General features: G+C 47.1%; 1 protein-coding gene across 1 annotated transcript in view; it reads right to left on the bottom strand.

The window, feature by feature from the left end:
• ITPKB (inositol-trisphosphate 3-kinase B) overlaps nucleotides 1-22,058 on the bottom strand; it is a 119,356-nt gene that overhangs the window by 29,317 nt on the left and 67,981 nt on the right. Inside the window, exons 3-4 of the mRNA XM_045009474.1 lie at nucleotides 6,622-6,721; nucleotides 5,784-5,997 (exon numbers count right to left, since the gene is read on the bottom strand). Coding sequence (XP_044865409.1) covers nucleotides 5,784-5,997; nucleotides 6,622-6,721 — 314 coding nt within the window. The remainder of the gene's footprint in view (nucleotides 1-5,783; nucleotides 5,998-6,621; nucleotides 6,722-22,058) is intronic.

Raw genomic sequence — 22,058 nt, 5'->3', positions numbered from 1 at the left:
AGTGATAACTGTGCTAAATCAGGGGGATTGGCAATGAAGTCTTACAGCTGTTTCAAGTCAGCCTCCAGATAGATGTAAGCTGCCACTTCCTAGAGAAACCTGCGGGTGGGGAAAGGGCAGGCTCCTCTAGGACAGGGTGGAAATGCTGAGATAGCATCTGCTCAGTCACAAGCAACATCTATGACCTGCCTTCGGATAAGTCCCTCTCAGAACACACTTTTGCCACCATCTGTTGAACTAACAAGATCTGCTAAGGAATAAACTCTTTGCAGGGTTTGGCATCTCCACTGCTCTTTACCACGGCCCTGTTGTCACAGTTCACAGCACTGATTTGTGCTCTATAGGTAGGCTTGGAAGGATTTGATTTTTATCGGCAAACGTCAATTTCACTGTGCACGCACACGCACATACACACACAAACTGACAAAAAAAATCTTTCCATCGACAATCATCAAAATTTACAGCTTGGCCAAGTAAGAAAAATGCCGCTTGAGAACTTACTAAAGTCTGATTTAAGGATTTTTACTTTACATATTTTGCCGCGTGATGTTGACAATTTGTGTTTTAATGGTTATGAAGGTTCAACTTTCTGTATCTCAATGTCTATTACCATTAAATAATTATTTCTGACACCTCCATTGTTGCCCTCCCCCCTGCCCCCAGCCCCAGAATTTCACACCTCTGTGAAAATTTAAATAGCTAGCAATAGAAAACATGCTTATAAATACACATTGGTGATATTATCCATCAAAATTATAAATACATAAAAATCAAATTCTATCCCTTCCTCCGGTAGCAGACATTCAATCACCTTCACCATTTGCTGCTTCCCAAGCAGAGGACTTGTTCATGATATCAGGCCTTAATCTTCCGACTCATGGATCCCCCATCCTTCCCCACAGGCCTTGCCCCCAGTGGTAAGTTTCACTCTAGAAATACATATGAATCAGTATTTCACAAGCTATAATCCTCAAAGCCCACTTGAAGTAGTAAAGATTCTAAAAGAATCATTTAACCTACCTGTGAAAATGCATCTAGCTCTGGGGCAGCCATTTAACAGTTTAGGAGAGCAGGTGGAAAGCCACCCAGTTGAAATGCAGTGGGAATTCAGGAAGGCAGAATGTAATTACCACAATGTGAATCTAGCCAGGACACAGAGGTTATTCATAAAGTCGCACCACATCTTTAATAGCTACAAGGGATCAAAACCTTGATTTTACATCTTCAGAATAGCAGAGCAGGGCCCTCTACACAATGGTAGGAAATTGCTTTGACACAGACTGAGAAAAAGTATCACCTACTGAAATTCCACTCCCTATAGCAGGGGTGGGCAAACTTTTTGGCCCGAGGGCCACATCTGGGTATAGAAATTGTATGGCAGGCCATGAATGCTCACAAAATTGGGGTTGGGGTGCGGAATGGGGTGAGGGCTCTGGCTGGGGGAGTGGGCTCTGGGGTGGGGTCAGAAATGAGGAGTTCAGGGTGCGGGAGGGGGCTCTGGGCTGGGGCAGGTAGTGAGGAGGGCTCCAACTGGGGGTGCAGGCTCTGGGGTGGGGCTGGGGATGATGGGTTTGGAGTACAGGAGGGTGCTCCGGGCTGGGACTGAGGGGTTCGGAGGGCAGGAGGGGGATCAGGGCTGGGGCAGGGGGTTGGGTGGCTCAGGGGTGCAGGCTCTGGGCAGCGCTTACCAAAAGCAGTGGCATGTCCCCACTCTGGCTCCTACACAGAGGTGCAGCCACGTGGCTCTGCTGCACGCTGCCCCATCTGCAGGCGCTGCCCCTGCAGCTCCCATTGGCCGCGGTTCACAGCCAATGGTAGCTGTGGAGGCAGTGCTTGGGGTGGGGTCAGAATCAGTGTGTGGAGCGGGGCCCCCTGGATGCCCTTATGTATAGGAGTCGGAGCGGGGTCATGCTGCTGCTTCCAGGAGCTGCGTGGAGTGGCCCTGCTCCCTGTCTGGAGCTCCAGAGCAGGGCAAGCCCCAGATCCAGTGGGAGCTCGAGGGCCGGATTAAAATGGCTGGCAGGCCAGATGCAGCCTGTGGGCCATAGTTTGCCCACCTCTGCCCTATAGCATGGTTTTTGGAAGTCTCTCTGCCAGCGACTGTCTCAGTTCAATCCTGTTTTGTATTGGGATCCCGTCAGAGTCCAAGTAGTTTGGTATGGCAGATTGGATACCCCAGCAAGACACAATGCAGCAAATAACCCTGCTGTATCCCTTTCACTCTTTAACACTTCACATCCAGAGATCAGTTACAAGAAAGCTGTTCTATTAGGTAGCTAAGGACTAGCTCTCTGCAGATGGGCCATGCTTTCTTTCTGTTTTGCCTATGCCCAGGCAGTGGTGCTCAACAGGCGCTTTGCTTCCACATCTCAAGTAGAACCCAAGGGGGTGTGTGCTAGAGAGAATATGTGAGACGGGGTTATGCATATTGTTCATGGGACCTTGCTAGGCCAGTTTATATCTGTTTCAGAAACCAAGACAGGACATTACCAGAGCCTCCTCTCTTTTAAAACCTCACCTAAAACAAAGTGGCGAAGGGCTGTGGCTTCACAGGGGTAGGCAACCTATGGCACACGTGCCAAAGGTGGCACGCGAGCTGATTTTCAGTGGCACTCACACTGCCCGGGTCCTGGCCACCGGTCCAGGGGGCTCTGCATTTTAATTTACTTTTAAATGAAGCTTCTTAAACATTTAAAAAACCTTATTTACTTAACACACAACAATAATTTAGTTATATATTATGGACCTATAGAAAGAGACCTTCTAAAAACATTAAAATCTATTACTGGCACGCGAAACCTTAAATTGGAGTGAATAAATGAAGACTCGGCACACCACTTCTGAAAGGCTGCAGACCCGTGAGTTAGCATGTAACTTTTGGGTGGGGGGAGGGAGCAGGCAGTGTGGTCTGAAATACTCACCCTCTGAGCATAGTGAGGAGTCCAGAGTCTCTTCATTTGTGAATACCCTTCCCTCTCCCTCTCAGTTTCCCCTAGGCTTTATCCATCACCTGTGCCCCTACGAATCTGACTTTAGGCTGAAGGTAACTGGAGGAGGCCGCTGCCTTCCAAAGCAAGGCAGTATTGCTTCCCACTTGGATAGAAGAAGGGTGGCAAGGCGTAAACAAGCACTCTCTGCCTGCACCCACAACACCGTATGGAGTACACTATCTTCACAGCATTGCCAGAATGGGAAAACCCACAGCTCCTGCTTAGAGGAACGCTTTAACCTTCTGGGGTGCAACATATTTGAGGAGATAAGCCTGAACCAAAATCCCATTTCTGACAAGCCAGAGTATATGTCTCAATCCTTTGGCTTGGACCCTTGCTCTCTAGATTCCTAAATCCTCTGCTAGCCACTGAACATTGTAAGCTTCATGTAGCAGCAATTATGGCTATAAGCCTTGTTTTGTATTGTGGTAACATCTAGGGACCCTGAGCAGCTATGTGTTAGGAGCTGTACACAGCTGGAAGTAGACAGTTCTTTCTTTATTATGCTAGCATGTGGAGGCCACAGTCAGCAAGCCAGGTCTGGTGTAACAAACAGCAGTCACAGCACCCCAGCTGCCTAGCCACTGTCGAGATCCTGCCCCGGAGGCGTTAGGAATTGAAAATGCAATTTGCTTTCCTCATTGAATCTCCGTTGGTAAGCTTTAGTGTGCACCTTGTTGCATCATTATGTATATTTTAACACAAATGCTGTTTTGACTCCACTGCATTGCAGATCTCCCCTGAAAGTCAAGCTCTAGCTACCGGCTTAGCAATCACATGCAGATGATTTTGCCTAATTCCACCCACCGATAACAGTGTGGCAAAGGGATATACAGCCCCTTTCACAACTTCCTGCACTGCTGTAGCCTCCCGGCTTGTCAACGACACCAACACAGACCAGGCCTATCATCACTGCCAGTGCAAGCAAATTTTAAGGAAATGATCTTCCGTAACCTCCTTGATGAGGATGTGCTCTTTTGGGCAAAGCACTGGTTAACCCTGCTCAGAATATTTTTCTACTTGTTCATGCAGTAACTTGAACTTCATTCCCCTTCTGTGAAGCAGAGGCCAACCAAAACAGTACAGCAGAACAGCCTGCCTCCTTTCAGAGATACAAAGAAAAGCACATGGGCAGAGTTACTAGGACAGTGGGTTTTCTTGTGAACAAGATTTAATTGTCACCCCAGGGGACAGACCCAGTCCCCATTTCCTCCAAGTTACACTTCAACCCATGCCCGAGTGCTGGGGGATGAAGGGGGGGAGATGCTGCTAGCTTGGAGACGGCCAGCATTCCATTACCTGCATTCCTCCCCCTCTGGAGGGGAGTATGGGTTTTGTGTCTGACAGTCTAACATGCCAGTTCATGTTTCACATCAGGAGTTCAAAAAGGGAAGAAGAAGGAAAAAAAGAAATTCCTCTCTTCCCACAAGAGCTGTCAGCTTTTCCAGAAAGCATAAGTGTCTCTACCACATCTAAGCTTTAAGCATGTCCTTTATGGGGATCTAAAACCCAAGCTGGCTAGTGGTTTATATCTGGCCTGAATCTGCATACTGGCTTTGGGTTTCGACATAAAAACTTAAGAACCTGATCGTGCAATGCTTGCCCATGTGTAATCCTTACTCGCTCAAATAGCCCACTGAAGTCAACAGGACTAGCTCCATGATTAAGGTCTGCATAGCTAAGCGTTTGCAGGATTGACTTTTAATAGTTCGTATATGGGTTCCAAGAAAGACTAGGATACGTATGCTCACCCTTTGTGAAAGGCTTCAGGATTCACTGACGAAGGACACAGTAGAACAGGGGTTCTCAAACTGGGGCTCGGGACCCCTCAGCGGGTCGCAAGTTTGAGAGCCACTGGAATAGAATATTATACGCTGTATCCCAAAGAGCATGCAAGAGCAAGTGAGAAGTAAGGGAAAGGATTAAAAGCTGTTAGAAGTGGAGCGCGTGAGGCAGAGATACAAGAAGGCTGACAGCTAGCACCAAGGCCTTCGCTGCAGCTTGAATGGGCTAGAGCCCCACATGGAATACACATATGCCCTGATGTTTTCATTGGCTGTCCGGATAGACCTTGTCCCAGCACGCTAGAATGTACTTTGATAGTGTAAAACATTAGGTGGTAAATGCTGTTCTTCCTTCAGAGAGGGGTGCAACTCCCTGATGCTCTTCACCCCAGAGCCAGAGCTGGGTGTGCGACAGCACTGCTTGTGTTTTGGTCTAGGTGTGTGATGGCTAAGAAATACTACCCCTGCCTGGACTTAAGGCAAACTTATGGTGGGAGATCCCAAGCAGAGCTCTCTCTCTGTGTCTCACCTTTTTAAAGCTGCTTCATTCAAGGGTCTCTATTCTGACCCCTATACAACTCCTGAAATGCCCCTCCCCCCTTAGATTGGTGCCCCTTGTGGTTGAGAGAGCAGGGCAAGGTACTGTCTCAAAAGCTGCCATCCTCAGACCCCTGGAACAGCAATGGGCTACTAGTGCAGACTGATGCAACACCAAGCAATCCACTTTCACAGTACACCACAGAGTCACCACCATGTGACTGCAGGAGTCTGTTCCACCATTTCCCAGGCCAGGTTTCCTTTTGTGTCTCCCACCCCCACCCGCTTGGCTTCCCTTTCTAAAGTCCTGGGCAATAGTCATCCATGGCCAGATGAGCCTGTCAGAGTAGCCAGTTTGCTCTGGATATTCTTTACTCGGATATTATGTTGCTTTAAGCACTGGATTTGGATTCTTGAACTCAGGCTGCTCCTTTCTGCTCAGTTACAAGCCAAGGCACCTATCGGCACTAACCTGACTCCCATCTTGCAGTCCATAACGCAGGGGGAGTCAAATTCAGCCAGCAGGTCTTCCATCTGATTGTACCGCTCCCCATCCTTCACCACATCCCCATGGTAGGCAGGAACAAAGGGCTTAAGGACGTCGTTCATCAAGCGGTCCAAGCAGCGCTGCTCAGATTCACAGTGCTTCTTGAGTATCCTGCCATTGGCTGCAGCCTTGAAGCTACCTGAGAGACAAAAGGCAACACAGTGTTTACTTGGGTGCAGACCCTTCGCAGAGGAGAGCAGGCAGATAGTCATGAAACCTCCTGCCCCTGCTGACATCCCCACCCAGAACAATCAAGGTATAATGAACTGCTATTGAGTGTTACATAGTGTCAAAGGTTAACAGGATCTGACATGACAGACCTCAAGTGAGAGAAAAAGCTATATGTACTACTCATTTGGGGGGGACCACTATCACTCCTTCCCTGCCCCCTGAACCACTGCCTCTAAGCATAGTAGCTTCCAGGGACTGATAAAGGAGAGTAACACCCCCGCACATTGCTAAGGGGCAGGGTTTAAACTTGGAACCTTCATCAGCCGAGCACAAACCTCTGCTGCTGGAGTGATAGGAGTAAGTCCAGCATCTGGCAGCAGTGATAGCACTACACTTTCCAAGCATGCCACACTGGGATCTCCTTCGTCTCCACACTATGATTCAAGGTGAGCACTTAATGAGCGTCACAGAGACAATTGAGGCCAACACAGGGAGCTGATTAACTGAACAACCAGGAGACTTCCCAACACCTCATTAGTCTCACACCCTGGAGGGTTCCCTTGATGACATGGCACAGCTCAACCGTCCATACCTGCATGCCCTGCTAGTTGAATCCAAGGATACTTTTTCTTGAAGGACATAACAAAGGGAGACCACTGCACCATATTTTTGATCTTCCGCCATGACTTGCTCTAAGGAAACAGAGAAAGGCATATAGTGGGTCAATTTTTTGCTGTTCATAAAGCTGGCTTAGAGAGCAAGTTTGTGGATTTGGGGGACTGGGGAAAAGGCGGCCAACACAGAAAGGTGAAAGAGAAAGAAGCACAGGGAACACTGCTTCTCCCCTTTCTCTTCTGCCCCTGTGCCAGGCTGGGCTAGAAGCAAATAAGTCATTGGATCTCTATTATCAACTCACATTGGCATAAATCAAGAGTGACTCCATTGAAGTGAATGGAATTTCAGTTTTACACTGGTGAAAGCAAGATCAGAATCAGGCCCACTGGCTCAGGAGAGCACCTATCTGCATTATATACAACAGAGTCACCTGCTATCCGAGGACAGGCTGTCAGCTCATTTCTGGGGTGCACCCTGGACAGCTCGTGAGTTAGAATTCTAGGAGTCGTCGTAAGATTTTACAGGTATGCCAGCATTTGTCAGGCTGGCAAAACTCCACTTCAGATCTACAAGTGAGAAGCCTATTTTTGTTCCCACTGGAAGACAGCTGCTTTGGTCATTAAGTATTGAGTCCATGAGTGTCTGATTGACGAGCCAAACCCAGAGAGTCAGCACATTTGAGAGAACAGTTCGCTTCTGACATATGGTATTTGTTGTTAGATAGATTTATTAGTATAAATACTTGTGTGTACCAAGCGGGGTTGTACTCAAACATAGGAAAGCCTTTTTCAAAGACGCAGTCTTTCCTGAAGAAAGTTGTTTTCCCTAGATTGTTCTGATGGAACACACAGCTAGTAAGAGGCAGAGATATTTCTTATCTCAACACCAGAAGGCTGTGCAAACAATCCGTGCAGGCTATATACTACAACAACAACAACAACAGAAAAACGCCTAATTGCACAAGATGAGACAACCAGTGCTTTTGTCCTGGCGACTCGAGAGCAATTGAGTTCAGCTTGGAAGTGCACATTAAAGTTACCTTCATTTGCTCAACCTTAAAAATGCACGTAGGAGAGTAGCTACCTCATTCCATACAGTCTGGGGAACCAAGCTTCCTTCCCTCTCCCTCTGCAAGGGGTGAATGAGTGATCCAACATTCCCAGTCCTTAGGGCATTTACTTGGGGTGAAGTCACAGGCCAGAGTCAGGCAGCTAATAGTGTAGCCAATGCATTTAAGGAGAGGGAATTGATCTGGGTGCAGAAAACAGATTCGTTTTTAATTTCCTAAGCCATCCTGCTGAAAGTCACCATTGTATGAGTTTGAGGCCACTGCACTCATCAAGGTTGCTAAGAGCATTTGTATGAAGTCTTAGCAACAGAGACACACAGGTGTGGGGTGGCCACTTATCTGAAGCTCTGAACTCAGTTTTCAGACAGCAGGTTCTCCTGCTATCTTGGTGTGATTTTATAGAGTGCAGGGCCATGTGGCATTAGAAGTTTTAACATTAAACCGCAAGAAGCATGCACTAGATTATGCCATTTAAGCATGGACCCAAGTAAGGGGAAGTGTGAAGCTGCTTTGCCTCCTGGGGTAGCCATATGCAAGAGAGAACAGGCTGCACCAGATTTTAGACTGACCTTCCAAAGGGAGTAAGGATGAGGTAGGGCTAGGTGCCTTTGTGGGACACATGAGAGAGCAGTCCCTGCACTCCCCGGGGTGTCAGGCTCTTGCATGGGATGCACAATGGAGGGAGGGGACAGGGAGGAACTGGGCATACCATCTCTCCCACCAGAGTGCATGGATTGGCCACTCACCCTTCCAAGTAGTTATGGGGGAATCAGGGATATCAGTCTGGTCCTGGGCTTGTTTATAGACCAAATGTTTGTCAAGGAAGCTTCCAAAACATTAAGATCACCTGGGGCCTCTGTCTCTCTTGCACTTTGCAGTTCAGGATTTATTTATTCAAGCTGCAACTTTGCCAGGTTGGATCAAGAATGCAGAAGGCAGCTCCCTACCTGACATGTGGATGAGCGCTTTCTTTCCAAGTAAAATGCCAGAAGTTGTGTGCTTTGGCTGTTCTTTGTTCTCTCTTGGCAGAGTGCACAGGGGCTTTCCCCCTCCTTTTGTTTTCAAAATAGTAACATTGAGTTCTGACTGTCACTGATTAATTGATTTATTTATTTATTTTAAAAAGGACTCCAGTCTGCAAGGGAGTTAGGCTTCAGATCAATGTGACCCAACTTGTCTAAAATAAAAGGGGGAATCCTCCCACCAACGCAGAAACATAAGTCACTCAGTCCCAGGATACAAGCCAAGGCAACGACTGTTCTCAAGCCAAGATTTTGTTTTTCGGTGGTTAGAGGTTTATAGCAAAAGCCTTGATGTATTTCAAAGCATGAGCTAAGTGATGCCAAGTGACTCCCGGAGTAGTGGTGGCCATTTCAATGCCTTCCCCAGCAGAGCCTTTCAGAGATATCCAGATAAGTCCTGCTCTGTCAATTCTGTCTTTCTTCTCCTACACCAGACCCGAAGGCCTTATTGGCAAAGAAAATAGAGTTCTCACAACTCTGGGATGGGCTAAACCTCTGCCCCTGCCAACTGTTTAACCTGGTGTACTAACTAGAGGGCACTGAACTGACAGAGCGCACTTTCTATTCAGTTAAGCAAGATAGGGATCTAATGACCAGCTGAACCAGGGTCCAGTGTTGCCTGTCCTCAGCATGTCTACAAGCACAGCACATTCCCACTACTTTACACCCCCCAGGAAATGGTTCTGATCCAGATCTAGGACAGGTGTTTGCAAGCCACACTTAAGTGCACAACCCGTTTTCAGAGTTACTGCTTTTCCAGCAGGCTTGCACATACTAAACACTAAACAGTACCTCAAGCCCTGCCAAGCAGTCAGACCTTCATCCAACCAAGGAGATGCGACGATAGGGGAAGAACCTGAAGTGTTACTGAGTGGCCTTGTATTTCAAGGGGAGGAGATGTTTACTTGGAGCAGCTGTGCAGAGGATTTTGAGTAGAGTGGCAGTGTTTGTCTCAAACTGCAGAAGTCAGCTCCAGTTGAATTCAAATGACCTTGGTGAAGCAGGAGTATACTTGTGTGCCTATGACTTGCTAGAGTTTTCTATGGGGATATTTGGGAAATTTCACACCATGATTTGCAGCGTTTCAAATTGGCTCTGGTGTGTGGGAATAAGCAGCCTACTATAGGCTCAGCCTAACAAATCACTGTGACCTACTCAATGTCACAGTCCACCCCACTTCTCAGTAGCCATTTCTACCTGGTTTCTCAGAGGCAGAAATTCACTTGAGCTCTCCCAGTGCAGAAGACAGACTGCACTTAGTCTCTGCCCCTGCAATTCCTTTTGGAGCCATCTTTATTTTACATTTGGCCTGAGATAAGCACTTCCCAGCTTTACAAGGAAAGTTTGCTTCACCAATAGAGGTCTCTTGTGCCATCAGCCCAAGGCCTACAGTGTATTATTTCCAGCCCAGAATGCCAGAGAAGCTTGTTTTGCTGGCTAGAATTTTATTGGTTAGGTGAAAAGCAAGTGTTTGGCTTCTCTGTTACTGTAGTGGTTAACAAGCAAGAATGTTTGCCAGGGACTACTGAACTGGGGAGCTGCCTGACACTTCTGTCCACTATAAAATGAGATCTAACATCTCCTGGAGGAGACACAGGGATTATTTTACTCTGTCAAGTTTCACAGTGACCTTGCCGTGGCCCCAGAATCCACAAACCTTCCCCCTCAAGGGGGTCACTCTCCCAGCCCACTCTTCACCCCACAGCTTTCCCTTTCCCTGTTCACATCTCCCACATGGCTCCAGGCTTGTCTCCCTAACCCTAACCCTAACCCTCATCCAAAACACATCCTGATGCAAGGGGGGCTCCAGGCCTTTGGGGTGCCCAAGCATTCCCCTGCACACACACACATGCACACACACACTCCTGCTGGCACCTGCAAATGGGAACACAGCAATCCAGGCAACAGGGTTTTTTAAACAGGCCCTTTGGTGAGGTGTTCCATGGAAGAGCATCACCTCTGAGCTTTAACGTAACTGTTTGTTTGTACTTCAGGAAGTTATTCCGAGCTAGGTATAAGATCAAGCCTACAGTTACCTGTGTAGGTCAGACTGCATATGTAGGAGAGTGTTACTAGGAGAGTGTTACTTGCAGGTGGTTGCACAGATACTCAGAGTAAATTATTCTTTGGAACACCGGGAACCAGCGTATTTGGAAGAGTCTTGTGGTGTTATAGAGTAGTGAAGTGTCAGTTGGTACACAAGATGGTGGTTTTGGTGAAGTTATGCATGTGTCTGACCATTTCAGGAAGGCTTGTTTGCACTGCAGTCAATGGCACTATGCATGGTTAAAATGAAGCACATATTTAAGTTCTTTGCATGCTCAGGGTCTATGACATGCACAGCCATGCTGCATGTATGCTGTCCTTAGCGGAGGTTCGGAAGAGCCAGTTCTCCAGTTAAAGGTGCAATGGTTAATTTAATATAACTTTGCAGCACCACTAGAGAGTGCATAAGTGGGGCAGCTAGGGAAGGTGTTATACATGTTGTATTCTCTCGCTGCATCTAATCTGTTTTAACAACAGCAGCAAATGCAGAGTGATTAGCTATTCTGTGCTAAACTATTCAGCAGTGATGAAAAAATATTCAGTGAAGAGCCCCATGGGGCAGGCTATGACACTTATGTGGCAGTGAGGCTAAATATTACAGCTATATAAGTAGACTCTCTAGACTTACTTCTGCAAGAACTCTTAGTAGCTGCAGATTCACTATATCTCCCTCTGTCCCAATAAGGCCGTAGCTACTGACTAGCTTTCGTCTGTGCATCTTTGGATGCTAGTTTGGGGCCAGTCCGGCTAAGTGCCCTAGATGGAGAGGAGGGGTAGCTCAATGCCTTGCAGGGTCAGACGTTTAATTCTAGTGCTCCCTTTTGGCATATGGGGGAGGAGGATAGAGAAAACACCGTTTTATCTACTGTGTTTACCTTACTTATCGGGAGGCTAAAACAGGCTGTGGGCTTCCCCTATCTGTCGACAGACCTTGTATGGAAAAACCAGACAAGAACTCAGTGCCAACCCAGAAGTTCTGAGGAAATATTTTGTTTCATCAGATTAAACAAAATGTGACTGATGAGATTGAGGTTTGCTGTATATTTGCCCTATGGCAGATGGCTCTTTCAAGCAGGTGGAGCATGACTAGTCAGAGGAGTTGCACCTTCTGAGACCCTCCTTCCCTCTCCCTTTCCTGGTATAGATTTTGAGGGAGTTTTATTGTTATTATTTCCCTTACAGATTGCTTTGTGAGTGACTTCCCTTTACTCCATATTGAGCCAGAGATGTGTGGCAACCAGGTTAATTAGCTGCAATTATGGCATCCAACATTTTATACGGCCAATTGTTCCTGCAAATTGCTTGAGTCAGGCTTGTACTGAATTATTTCCTTATTATTATTTAATACGAGCACGTTATGTTAGCCAAGACTGAAGTCGACCTCAGGTTTGGAAGAGGATGAGAGTCCAGGGGCACTTTCAGTCAGCGATTACTCCATATCCTAAAAACGGCGTCACTCCATTTAGAACGTGAAAGAGTCTGGAGTCAAAACAGACCGAGGGAGATGTCAAGAAGAGCTGAGGCAGTCTTTACAGGAGGCTGTGATCCACAGTCCAGTGCAGTGGTGCTGAGCAACCACTGTATCCACTCACTTCATGGGAGCTGCAGATGCTCAGCTCTTCTGAAAAGTCAGGCCCTAATTATATTGCATCCATACTGGAAAGAGTGAATGGATAAGGGGAGTCAAGGACAGAGGCAGGGATAGAACCCAGGTTCCTAACTCCACTTACAGACACTCCCTCCTGCTTTAGGATTTGACAGTTTACCCTCTGGGTTTCCATTTTCACAAGTAGACACGGCAGGAGGGAGTGAACTTGAGTAACTTCTAAAATTCATGCAAGAAACAGGTACTGAATTTTATGTTTGCTGGGCAAGCAAGCTAACTAGTTCCTAGATAGAGCTTGGCAAACGTATGAACAGGATTACATACAGTGGGGCTGCCGGCCAGAGCAGAGGCCTGGACTCAGTGACCCAGGAGGCCCCTTCCAGTCCTACGTCCCTGTGTGCGGCACATTAACAGTCAACAATCCCCAGCATTTATTGAAAAACTGTCCATGGCCACCCATGCATTTAATGATGTCCTTAAAATGACCACTGCAAGCCATTCACTTCTCGTGCAATGCTTGAAATACTGCAGTGTCTGGAAAACCTGCCGAGACCTTTGTCCCCCACACTCCCCTCATGCACCCCCACCCCCACCCCTTAGGCTTCATAGGAGTCACGGTGTGCAATGTTCAAAATACCCTCAAGGGATCAGTGCACACCTGCAGTGCCGCAATTCTCTCTGCCCCTTAGATTTAAAGTGAAAGCATCAGCCCCATCAAAAAGGAAACTCCAGCCACAGGGGTTGCTTGGTTGTATTCACCCACGAAAGCTTATGCTCCAATATGTCTGTTAGTCTATAAGGTGCCACAAGACTCTTTGTTGTTTTTTACAAAGTTCAGTGACTTTCAGAAGAACTTGGGAGTGCTTTTGGGGCAGGTGGGGAGCGGGGAGAGGAGGGTTCAGTTAAGCACATTTCAGGTTTAAAGGTTAGCGATTTGCTTCCAGAACCTACTGCCTTGTCTCACAATAGAGAAGGGCAGATTTTGCACAAATTCATCAGAGTACTATAAAAAGCAGAGAGTGTTTGCCCACAGAGTTCACTGTATGTCAGCCTGTTCTGAGGCCATGGTACACGCAGCCAAGGGAAAAAAGGCCATTTAGTTTTCCATGTTTAAAAGAATGAATGTGTTTTCTTTCAGTCTTTAAAAAGTAGTTAAGGTTTCCCTAGTGATGATTGTTTCCCTTCATGAGGAAAAACCTTGTACCTCCTGGAGCGATAAGAAGGACAGCTTTATTCATTGTATAAGCCGCTGATGTGCAGATTGCAACAGCACAACCTGTATGCAAGCCCTTGCAGGCAGATGCTTCCGGCTGAATAGCTCATTTCTGCAACCAAGTTTGTAAACCTGTCTTCAGAGCACTGGAATGTTCTGGCACACAAATGAGCAAAACAGTGCTGACCTAAAGAGACTTTTAATAGAAGACACTAGGGTGGCATTCCCAAAGGAATCTGTAACAGAGCTCAATTGTGCTCCTTCCTTTCAGAGTGGAGAATTTGCTATTCCTTCTTCTCAATCATGGGGAAAGAAGAGAGACAGTGATCTTATGACTTCTCTGGTTCCAGCATCAGACCATTCCTACTCTCCATCGGCTTCCATATTGGACATCCAGTTGGTCCAATCAGCAACTTTGCTGTCCCCTGCGATTGTGAGAGCCACAAAAGGGCCCACTGGAAAACAGAAGGTAATGTACTGCCCTGGAGATCTTCAGCAGTTGACATTCCATATTATACCCATTGTCCCTCACCTAGGAACCCCCCCCTTCCCCGTGTCTCTTGCTGGTATGGACGCACTGGCTAGAGATGGGTTTATTTGTTAGAGCACTAGCTCAAAAGGGAAAGGCTTTGGATCTTTTTTTTTGTCTAGTCAAATAGGCATTTAATTCATGCATATAAGGGATTCAACCTCAGCAGTTCATTCAAAATCTGGTCCTAAGCAAATGCCATTCTGGTTCTTAAACTGCACGCATCACCATGGTATATGCAAAGCAAAGATACTCTTATGACTAATGCCCGATTTTGCACAAAGGATCATCAGTGGTTAGGGCATTAGCCTGGGACTCTGGAAACCCAGGTTCAAGCCCCTGCTCCACCACAGACTCCCTGTATGACCTTGGGCAAGTCACTCTACGCCTCTGTAACATGGAGATGATAGCTGTGCCCTACCTTACAGGGGTGACGTGGGGACAAATACATTAAAGATTGTGAAGTGATCAGATACTATGGTATAGGATAGATCTGCTCTCACCACATCTCCCGGAGAGTCCATCATCACACACAGAGACTTGGTACTGCATGGATATGGTAGTGTGTGTATTATTTCTGTGAAGTTAGACACTATGCTTTTTCAGAATCAGTATAATTCTACATAACAAGGGCTTGGTCACCCTGTCAAGCTGTCCGATAGGGCCAATGAGCTTGAGTACCAACCTCAGGGCAGCCTGTTAAGAGCCACGACACAAACCCCAAATTGGTTATGAGTTCTACACTTCGATTTTTCCAACCAATCATCAAGTGTAAACTCCTCAGGCACTATAAAAGCCTTAAAATGGAGTCACAGACAGTCCCCTCGGGTACCATGATCTCTCTTGCCACCCGGGTGAGTCTGCTCTTGTGATAAATGGTCCCTTACACCACTAATCACAGCAATAGTTAGGTTACTTCCAGTCCCAAAGGACCAGTCACTTACCCTAGGTCAATTGCACCTTAGGTCTCACACCAAAGACACTTGTAGCCAACCTATTGAACTATATATAGATTTGTTAATAGGAAAAGGATACAGGCAAGTTATTTACAAGGGTGAGGCAGGTAAACATACCTACACAAATGAGTTACAATCTTAAATATCCAATGTAATAGAAACGTCTATGCTAAGGAAGCTCTATGCGTCCTTCAGAGCTAACCCAGGCTAAGCACTAGGGATCTTTTGCTTATGCCTAGTAATCCTGGCCCCCCAGAGTCCAAGCAGCATAAAGATACAGCTCCTCCTTGTTATGTGTTTTTATTCCCTTCCCCCCTTCTGCACTGAGCTGCAAACTCAGCGGATGGGAGGAATTCACTTGCAAGACTCAGCTTCATGGTGGTGGGGGCGGGAGCGGTAGCGTAAACAACAAATCTTTTGTCATCTAAATATTCCACTCTAATCAGTCTGATGTCGATAGGCTTTCCTTGTCAGGCAGGGCATCACACCATCTGTTGGAGACCAGCTTTTGACATTAACTAATGTCTCCCTCCTGTCTGGTGATTTACACCGTTACACAGGCTTACAATGCAAATGCTCAGCTATTACCGTACAATCTGGGATACAGATTGTCTAAGTGAGAATAATGCAGCAACTCACAAGTATTCAATGAAGTCCAAACGTATTCTGATAATTCTAATATCTGTTTGAACAATGCTAACACACAGGTGAGCCAGACTGATTTCATCTATGGATCTGTCAGTGTTCAACTGAGGCATGGAGATCTTGACATGATCTGGCACCTGGTCTCCCAGCATCACAACCCCAACACAAAAATGATTTAGGAAGGGGTGTCACCAATACATCTCAGGGTCCCCCTGTCCTTGACAAAGCAGCAGCCACTACATTTTCCTTTCCCTTGATATGGATGATCTCCCTGTCAAACTCCTGTAGAACTAGACTCCAGCATAATAGTCTCAAATTGGACCCTTTGGCTCAGTACAACCATATTATTGAGTGACCCGTTAGAACCTTACATTTTCTATTATACAGAGAAGACTTAAGTTGCATAATAGCCCAAACTATGGCATGGCACCCCACTCAATGACAGCACAGTTCTGTTCTGTGGGGGAGGGGGTCAATTTTTTACTCAAGGCAATGAGATGCCTCTTCCCCCACACCCCATCCTGCATTACCACTGCACCTAATCCAATCTTAGAAGCATCAGTGCACAGCACAAAGGGTTTGCTGATATCAGGGCTGACCAAAACTGGCTCTTTAAGGACATAAAAGAGGCTTTGTCTAAAGCCCTTTTCACAGGCCCGGCTTCTCCTTTTTTGTAAGGTCTGTTATGGGGCCACAACACCACTAAACCCCTTTACAAACCTTCAGCAACAGTTGGCCAGAATGATAAAGAATTAGACCTGCTTCTTGGTTTGTGGGGCAGACCAGTTCCAAATGGCTTCTGATTTAAAGGGTCAGGGCAAACAAACCCACTGCCCACCCAGTGCCCTAAATAAAGATAGCCCCCATCTTGCATGACCTTGGCTTCTTGCATTATCTCAGACACCTTGACAGTGAGGTTGGCTTCCCTAAGTCTCTATAATTCAATTCCTGCCTGGTTCTGATAGTCTTGCCAAGAGTCGTTTGTCTACACAGGCCCTGGCAAAGGTCTTTAAACCCTGCAGCTCCTCATTGACAAACCTCTGAAAGGTAGCCCCTTTATACATTAACCCAAAAGGCATAATCTAAACCCATATAAACCAGATTCCTCTATGAAAGCTGACTTTTCCAGTGCATCAGCATATAAAGTAATTTGCCTATATAAATTAGCCAAATCCAGAGTACTTATACATTTTTTATAAATCTCATGGTTTTATCCTTTTTAGGCACCATCATAACAGGAGATGCCCAGGGGCTTTCTGATTTAGAGATCACTCATGTCTAGCATGCTCTCCGCTTCCTCCTGAATTTGTCTTTGCATTTCACCTTTAGCATGGTATGCTCTGCTAGGAACAGGGTGGGGCCCATTAGTTTTAATGGAATGCACTATTTTGTTAGTTAAACTTGGTCAGTTAGAAAATATCTGCCTGTGGTATTTCAGGAGGGCCAACATTTCCTGCTTTTGGGTTGGGTTCAAACCCTTCCAAATCTCGATGCTCTAAGGAAGAGATTGCCCTGGACTCTCCCTGACCAAATCAATTAAAGGGGCAGTAAATGTTTCCTCATCAGCAGAACAAATCATATTCACCACCAAGTCTCTCTTATATGGTAAGCTTTCAGTCATTTGACATGTACTATCTGCACAGCTCCCACTCACGCCAGGGGGTTTCATTACATCCTAAGTATCAGAGGGGTAGCCGTGTTAGTCTGGATCTGTAAAAGCAGCAAAGAGTCCTGTGGCATCTTATAGACTAACAGACGTATTGGAGCATGGGCTTTCGTGGGTGCATCCAACGAAGTGGGTATTCACCCATGAAAGCTCATGCTCCAGTACATCTGTTAGTCTGTAAGGTGCCACAGGACTCTTTGCTGCTATTACATCCTAAGTGATCTCATTCACTCTGTCACCTCAAAAGGTCCTTCCCAACAATCATGCATCTTGTTTTTTCATCACTGAAATCAACACTAGCACCAAGTCACACATATCGAAAGATCTTTCTCCAGCATGCCTGGCAGACCAAGCTTTCCGAGACACCTGACTCAACTCAAGGTGCTGATGCACTAAGTCCATCGTAGACTTACATCCTCTTCAAAACAAGTGACATGCTCCCCTACAGGCTGTCCTGACTCTTCCGTACTATGCTGCCAAAACCCTTAATTAAATCAAGGTATCCCCTCACTTGTCTCCCATAAAGGAGGTCAAAGGGGGTAAACCCTGTAGACTCTTGGGGTATACTCCTGTGTGCAAATAACAAATAAGGGAGTGACATGTTCCACTCACTCTCTTCCCAGGTAACATACATCCTCAGCATAGACTTCAATGTTCCATTGACTCTTTCTACCAGATTGTTAGTCTCTGGATGATAGGTGGTGGCCTTCATATGTCTCGCTCCACACAACTCCCATAACTTTTTGAAAACTACAGACATGAAATTTACACCACGGTCAGATGAGGTTTCCCTGCTAAAAATGGGGATTAGGTTCAGTAGCCATAGCTTCAGCTTCTATATTAGCTAGTGCTGTGGATTCAGGGTAGCTGGTGTCCACCACAACCAGTACATATTTCTTTCCACTCCTAGAAGGATTGGGTAGTGGTCTCATGATACCTAGAGACACTCAGGCTAACACCTCCGTAAGGTGTTACTTGCATCCGAAGAAGTGGGTATTCACCCACGAAAGCTCATGCTGCAAAACGTCTGTTAGTCTATAAGGTGCCACAGGATTCTTTGCTGCTTCTACAGAACCAGACTAACACGGCTACCCCTCTGATACTTGACCTCCTTAAGGATGGACAATGGCGGCAAAGGTGCCTTGCCGGGTCCCTTTAACCCAGTGGTTCTCAAACTTTTTGTATTGATGACCCCTTTTGAACATCAAGCCTCTGAGTGCGACCCCACCCTTAGAAATTAAAAACACATTTTTTATATTTAACACTATATTAAATATTAAATTTAAACTCTATTGCTTAAAATGAATTTACCTTTTCTCACTGCTTTTAAATTAAGACTAAAACACATTTTTATCAAATTAAATATAAGTGGAAAAGTTATTTTTAAGTAGAATTTTATTTTAATACTTGACAGCAATTTAAGACCTGAAGCAAGTAATAACCCTCCGCATGGCTGGGCTCCGCCTGACAACCCCAGTACAGGGGTCGGGGCTCACAGCGTCCTGGATGCCCCAGCTCAGGGCTCACAGCCCCTCTCCTGGTTGGGGTCAGGACTCGCAACCCTGCGTGGCGGTCGGACTTGGGGATCGCAGCCCCACTCCTGGCCAGGGTTGGCGTCTGGGCTCGCAGCCTCGTGGTGGGTCGGGACTTGCAGCCACGCGTCCCTGTCGGGGTCAGGGCTCACAGCCTGGCGCTGGGGTCGGGGCTGACAGCCACGCGTCCCTGTCGGGGTCAGGGCTCACAACCGTGTGCTGGGGTCGGGGTTCACAGCCACACGTCCCTGTCGGGGTCAGGGCTCACAACCGTGTGCTGGGGTCGGGGCTGACAGCCACGCGTCCCTGTCGGGGTCGGGGCTCACAACCGTGTGCTGGGGTCGGGGTTCACAGCCACACGTCCCTGTCGGGGTCAGGGCTCACAACCGTGTGCTGGGGTCGGGGCTCGCAGCTCGGGGTCGGGGCTCGCAGCCGTGCGCTGGGGCTGGGGCTCACAGCCGTGCGCTGGGGTCGGGGCTCACCGTCCGGTGCAGGAGTCGGGGCTCGCAGCTGCGCACCAGGGTCAGGGATCGCAGCCATGCGTCCCTGCCAGGGTTGGGGCTCACAGCCCGGCGCAGAGGTCGGGGTCAGGACTCACAGCCACGCGCCCAGGTTGGGGCTCGCAGTCCTGCAGCTCCACACAGGGGTTGGGGCTCGCAGCCATGCGTCGCGGCCGGGCCTCACAGCCTGGCACAGGAGTTGGGGCTCACAACTTGCAGCTGCACGCTGAGGTCAGGGCTCACGACCCCCCGCATAACCGGGTCGCAACCCCCCGAGGGGTCGCGACCCCCAGCTTGAGAACCAATGCTTTAACCTCTTATGCTTCTGACATAAGAAGATTCTAACACTTTTTTACTGTCTCAAACACATGAGGCCAACAGAAATTCTGTTGGAGCCTATCACAGGTTCTCTCCACCCCTAAGTGTCAGGCAAAGGGCAATCACTTGCAGGACTCGCCTTCATGTGGGGAAGCGGGGAAGAGAGCTAAAGAACAAAGTCTTTTGTCCTCTTCAGTGTTCAACTCTACTCAGTCTGGTGTCGATGAGCCTTCCCGGCCAGGCAGGACATAACACAGCCTGTTGGAGACCAGCGTTTCACACTAATTCATGTCTCTCTTCTGTCTGGGGATATACACGGTTACAAAGGTTTACAGTGCAAATGCTCAAATAGTACCTTACAATATGGGATACTGGTGTTATAAGTGAGATTAATGCAGAAACTCACAGATATTCAGCAGAGTCTACACACACAATCTTATGATTGTAATATCTATTGTAACAGGGCTAAGGTGAACCAGACTGTTTTCAGCTATGTTTTTGTCAGTGTTCAGCTGAGACATGGGGACCTTGGCATGAGCTGGCACCCGGTCTGCCAGCATCACACAAGATACAAGCGGCTCCCTTTAACCTCAGTGGGAGTGGTCTCCAGGTGGAGGAGGAGGAGGAACAGCCTCTCCACGAGCCCACCCTCCCAGTTCTTGACCCCTAGCACGGCACAGTGCTCTGCCTTCTTAACTAGCCCTGCTGACCTATGAAGGCTGCTGCAGTAGCCCTGATGCTATTTGTGGAACCTAGTAACATCTGTTTGGATCCCTGAAAAATATTCCAGCATATTGGGGGATGGCAGCATGCAAGGCAGCTAGACTCCTTCTTCATGCCACCCATGCAGGAGAGAAGAAAACAGGCTGGAAAAAAATGCAGACATGAGAGAATGAGTTCTCTGGTATAGTATAGATTAGAAGGAGATATAGCAGTTGAGGGAGCAGGCTGAGTATATACATTATCCTCCGCATTTCTGTAAATTACTGTGTGTTTACAGTCCAAGCCTCAGCTTCCTAGCTGTAAAATGAGGACAATGATTCTTACCTCATTTACAAAGCACTTTGAGTACCTCAACATTGGATTTTGGAGCCCCTCGGCACAAGCCTTCCAGGCCGACCTGGGTTGACAGACTTGGGCTAGCAGAGTTTGTGCTAGCACTCTAAACATAGCTGTGCAGCCAGCACTTTGAAGCTGGGGCTCGGGCAGCCACCCCGCTCTGATGGCTTAGGCGCCTGCACCGCAGCCAAGCCGCAACTTCACCGTGCTGTCTACAAAGCTATTATTAGAGTGGTAGCATGGTGATCAGCCCAGGGTTGACAGGCTCACTCCCGCAGGCTCCAAATGCCGTGTAGACGTGCCCTTTGACATCCATGGATGGAGAGCATCATGGAAGAGCTAGATATGATTGAATTTTACAGACAATAAGTCTCAATCATAGGTTTTTCATATTGCTGGCTATCACTGTAGTGATAAAGCCTCAATACTTTCCCATTTCACAGAAGGAGAAACAGAAACAGAGAAGTTATTTACCTAGGGCTTTACAGAAAGTTGAGGGTAAAGCTGGGATTAGAACTCAGAATTTACTGAGCTCCAGACCCATGAGTACATCTTCATTATAAATTTCCTCCCAAGAGAGCCCTTATTTTAAAGTAACAGCTGAAAACTTCCTAATATGGATTAGTCATAACTGGCCTTCCAGTAAAGCTGGTTGAATTATTAATTGCAAAAGAGTTAGACAAGTTTAGCCTATTTCTGTTTGGGAACCAATCCAGATTTCAGTGAATGTATTTGTCATTCATTAAGTACACACTAATTCCTTTGGCTAGGCAGTTCTCAGCCCAAGAGTCAGAGTAGTTCATGAACAGCCACTCGTTATTTTAGGCGGCCATCCACATACTGAAGTCACATGGTTTTCCTGCTCCCTCAACGGATGGCAAGCTTTAAACTATTTGAACTCTATCAATCATAAATACCCTTGCTGGCAGTCAGAACTGCACACTCCAAGCAGCTATCCCCCGAAAAATCCAGGAGACCTGCAGCCCATTGGTGTGAAGTGCTCGTGAATAGTAAGCAAAGCACAGAGCAGCTATTCACTTCAGACAGCTCTGTTTTCCACACTCGACAAATGCAACACATTCTCCTGGGGCCTGACCCAACACCACTCATGCCAATGGAATCTATGCCATGGACTTTGATGAAGCAGCATTAGGGCTCTGGCGACTTGTTTGATTTCTTTACAACAGCAGCATTGTGCACTACATCCCCTGTTTCTCCATCTCCAAGTTTGACTTCAGCTCAGCAACTGACTC

The sequence above is a fragment of the Mauremys mutica genome, chromosome 3 (genome assembly GCF_020497125.1).
Source record: "Mauremys mutica isolate MM-2020 ecotype Southern chromosome 3, ASM2049712v1, whole genome shotgun sequence".
Taxonomy (NCBI): domain Eukaryota; kingdom Metazoa; phylum Chordata; order Testudines; family Geoemydidae; genus Mauremys; species Mauremys mutica.
The sequence above is the reverse complement of the archived record's forward strand: the minus strand, read 5'-3'. Positions and strand labels throughout refer to the sequence as shown.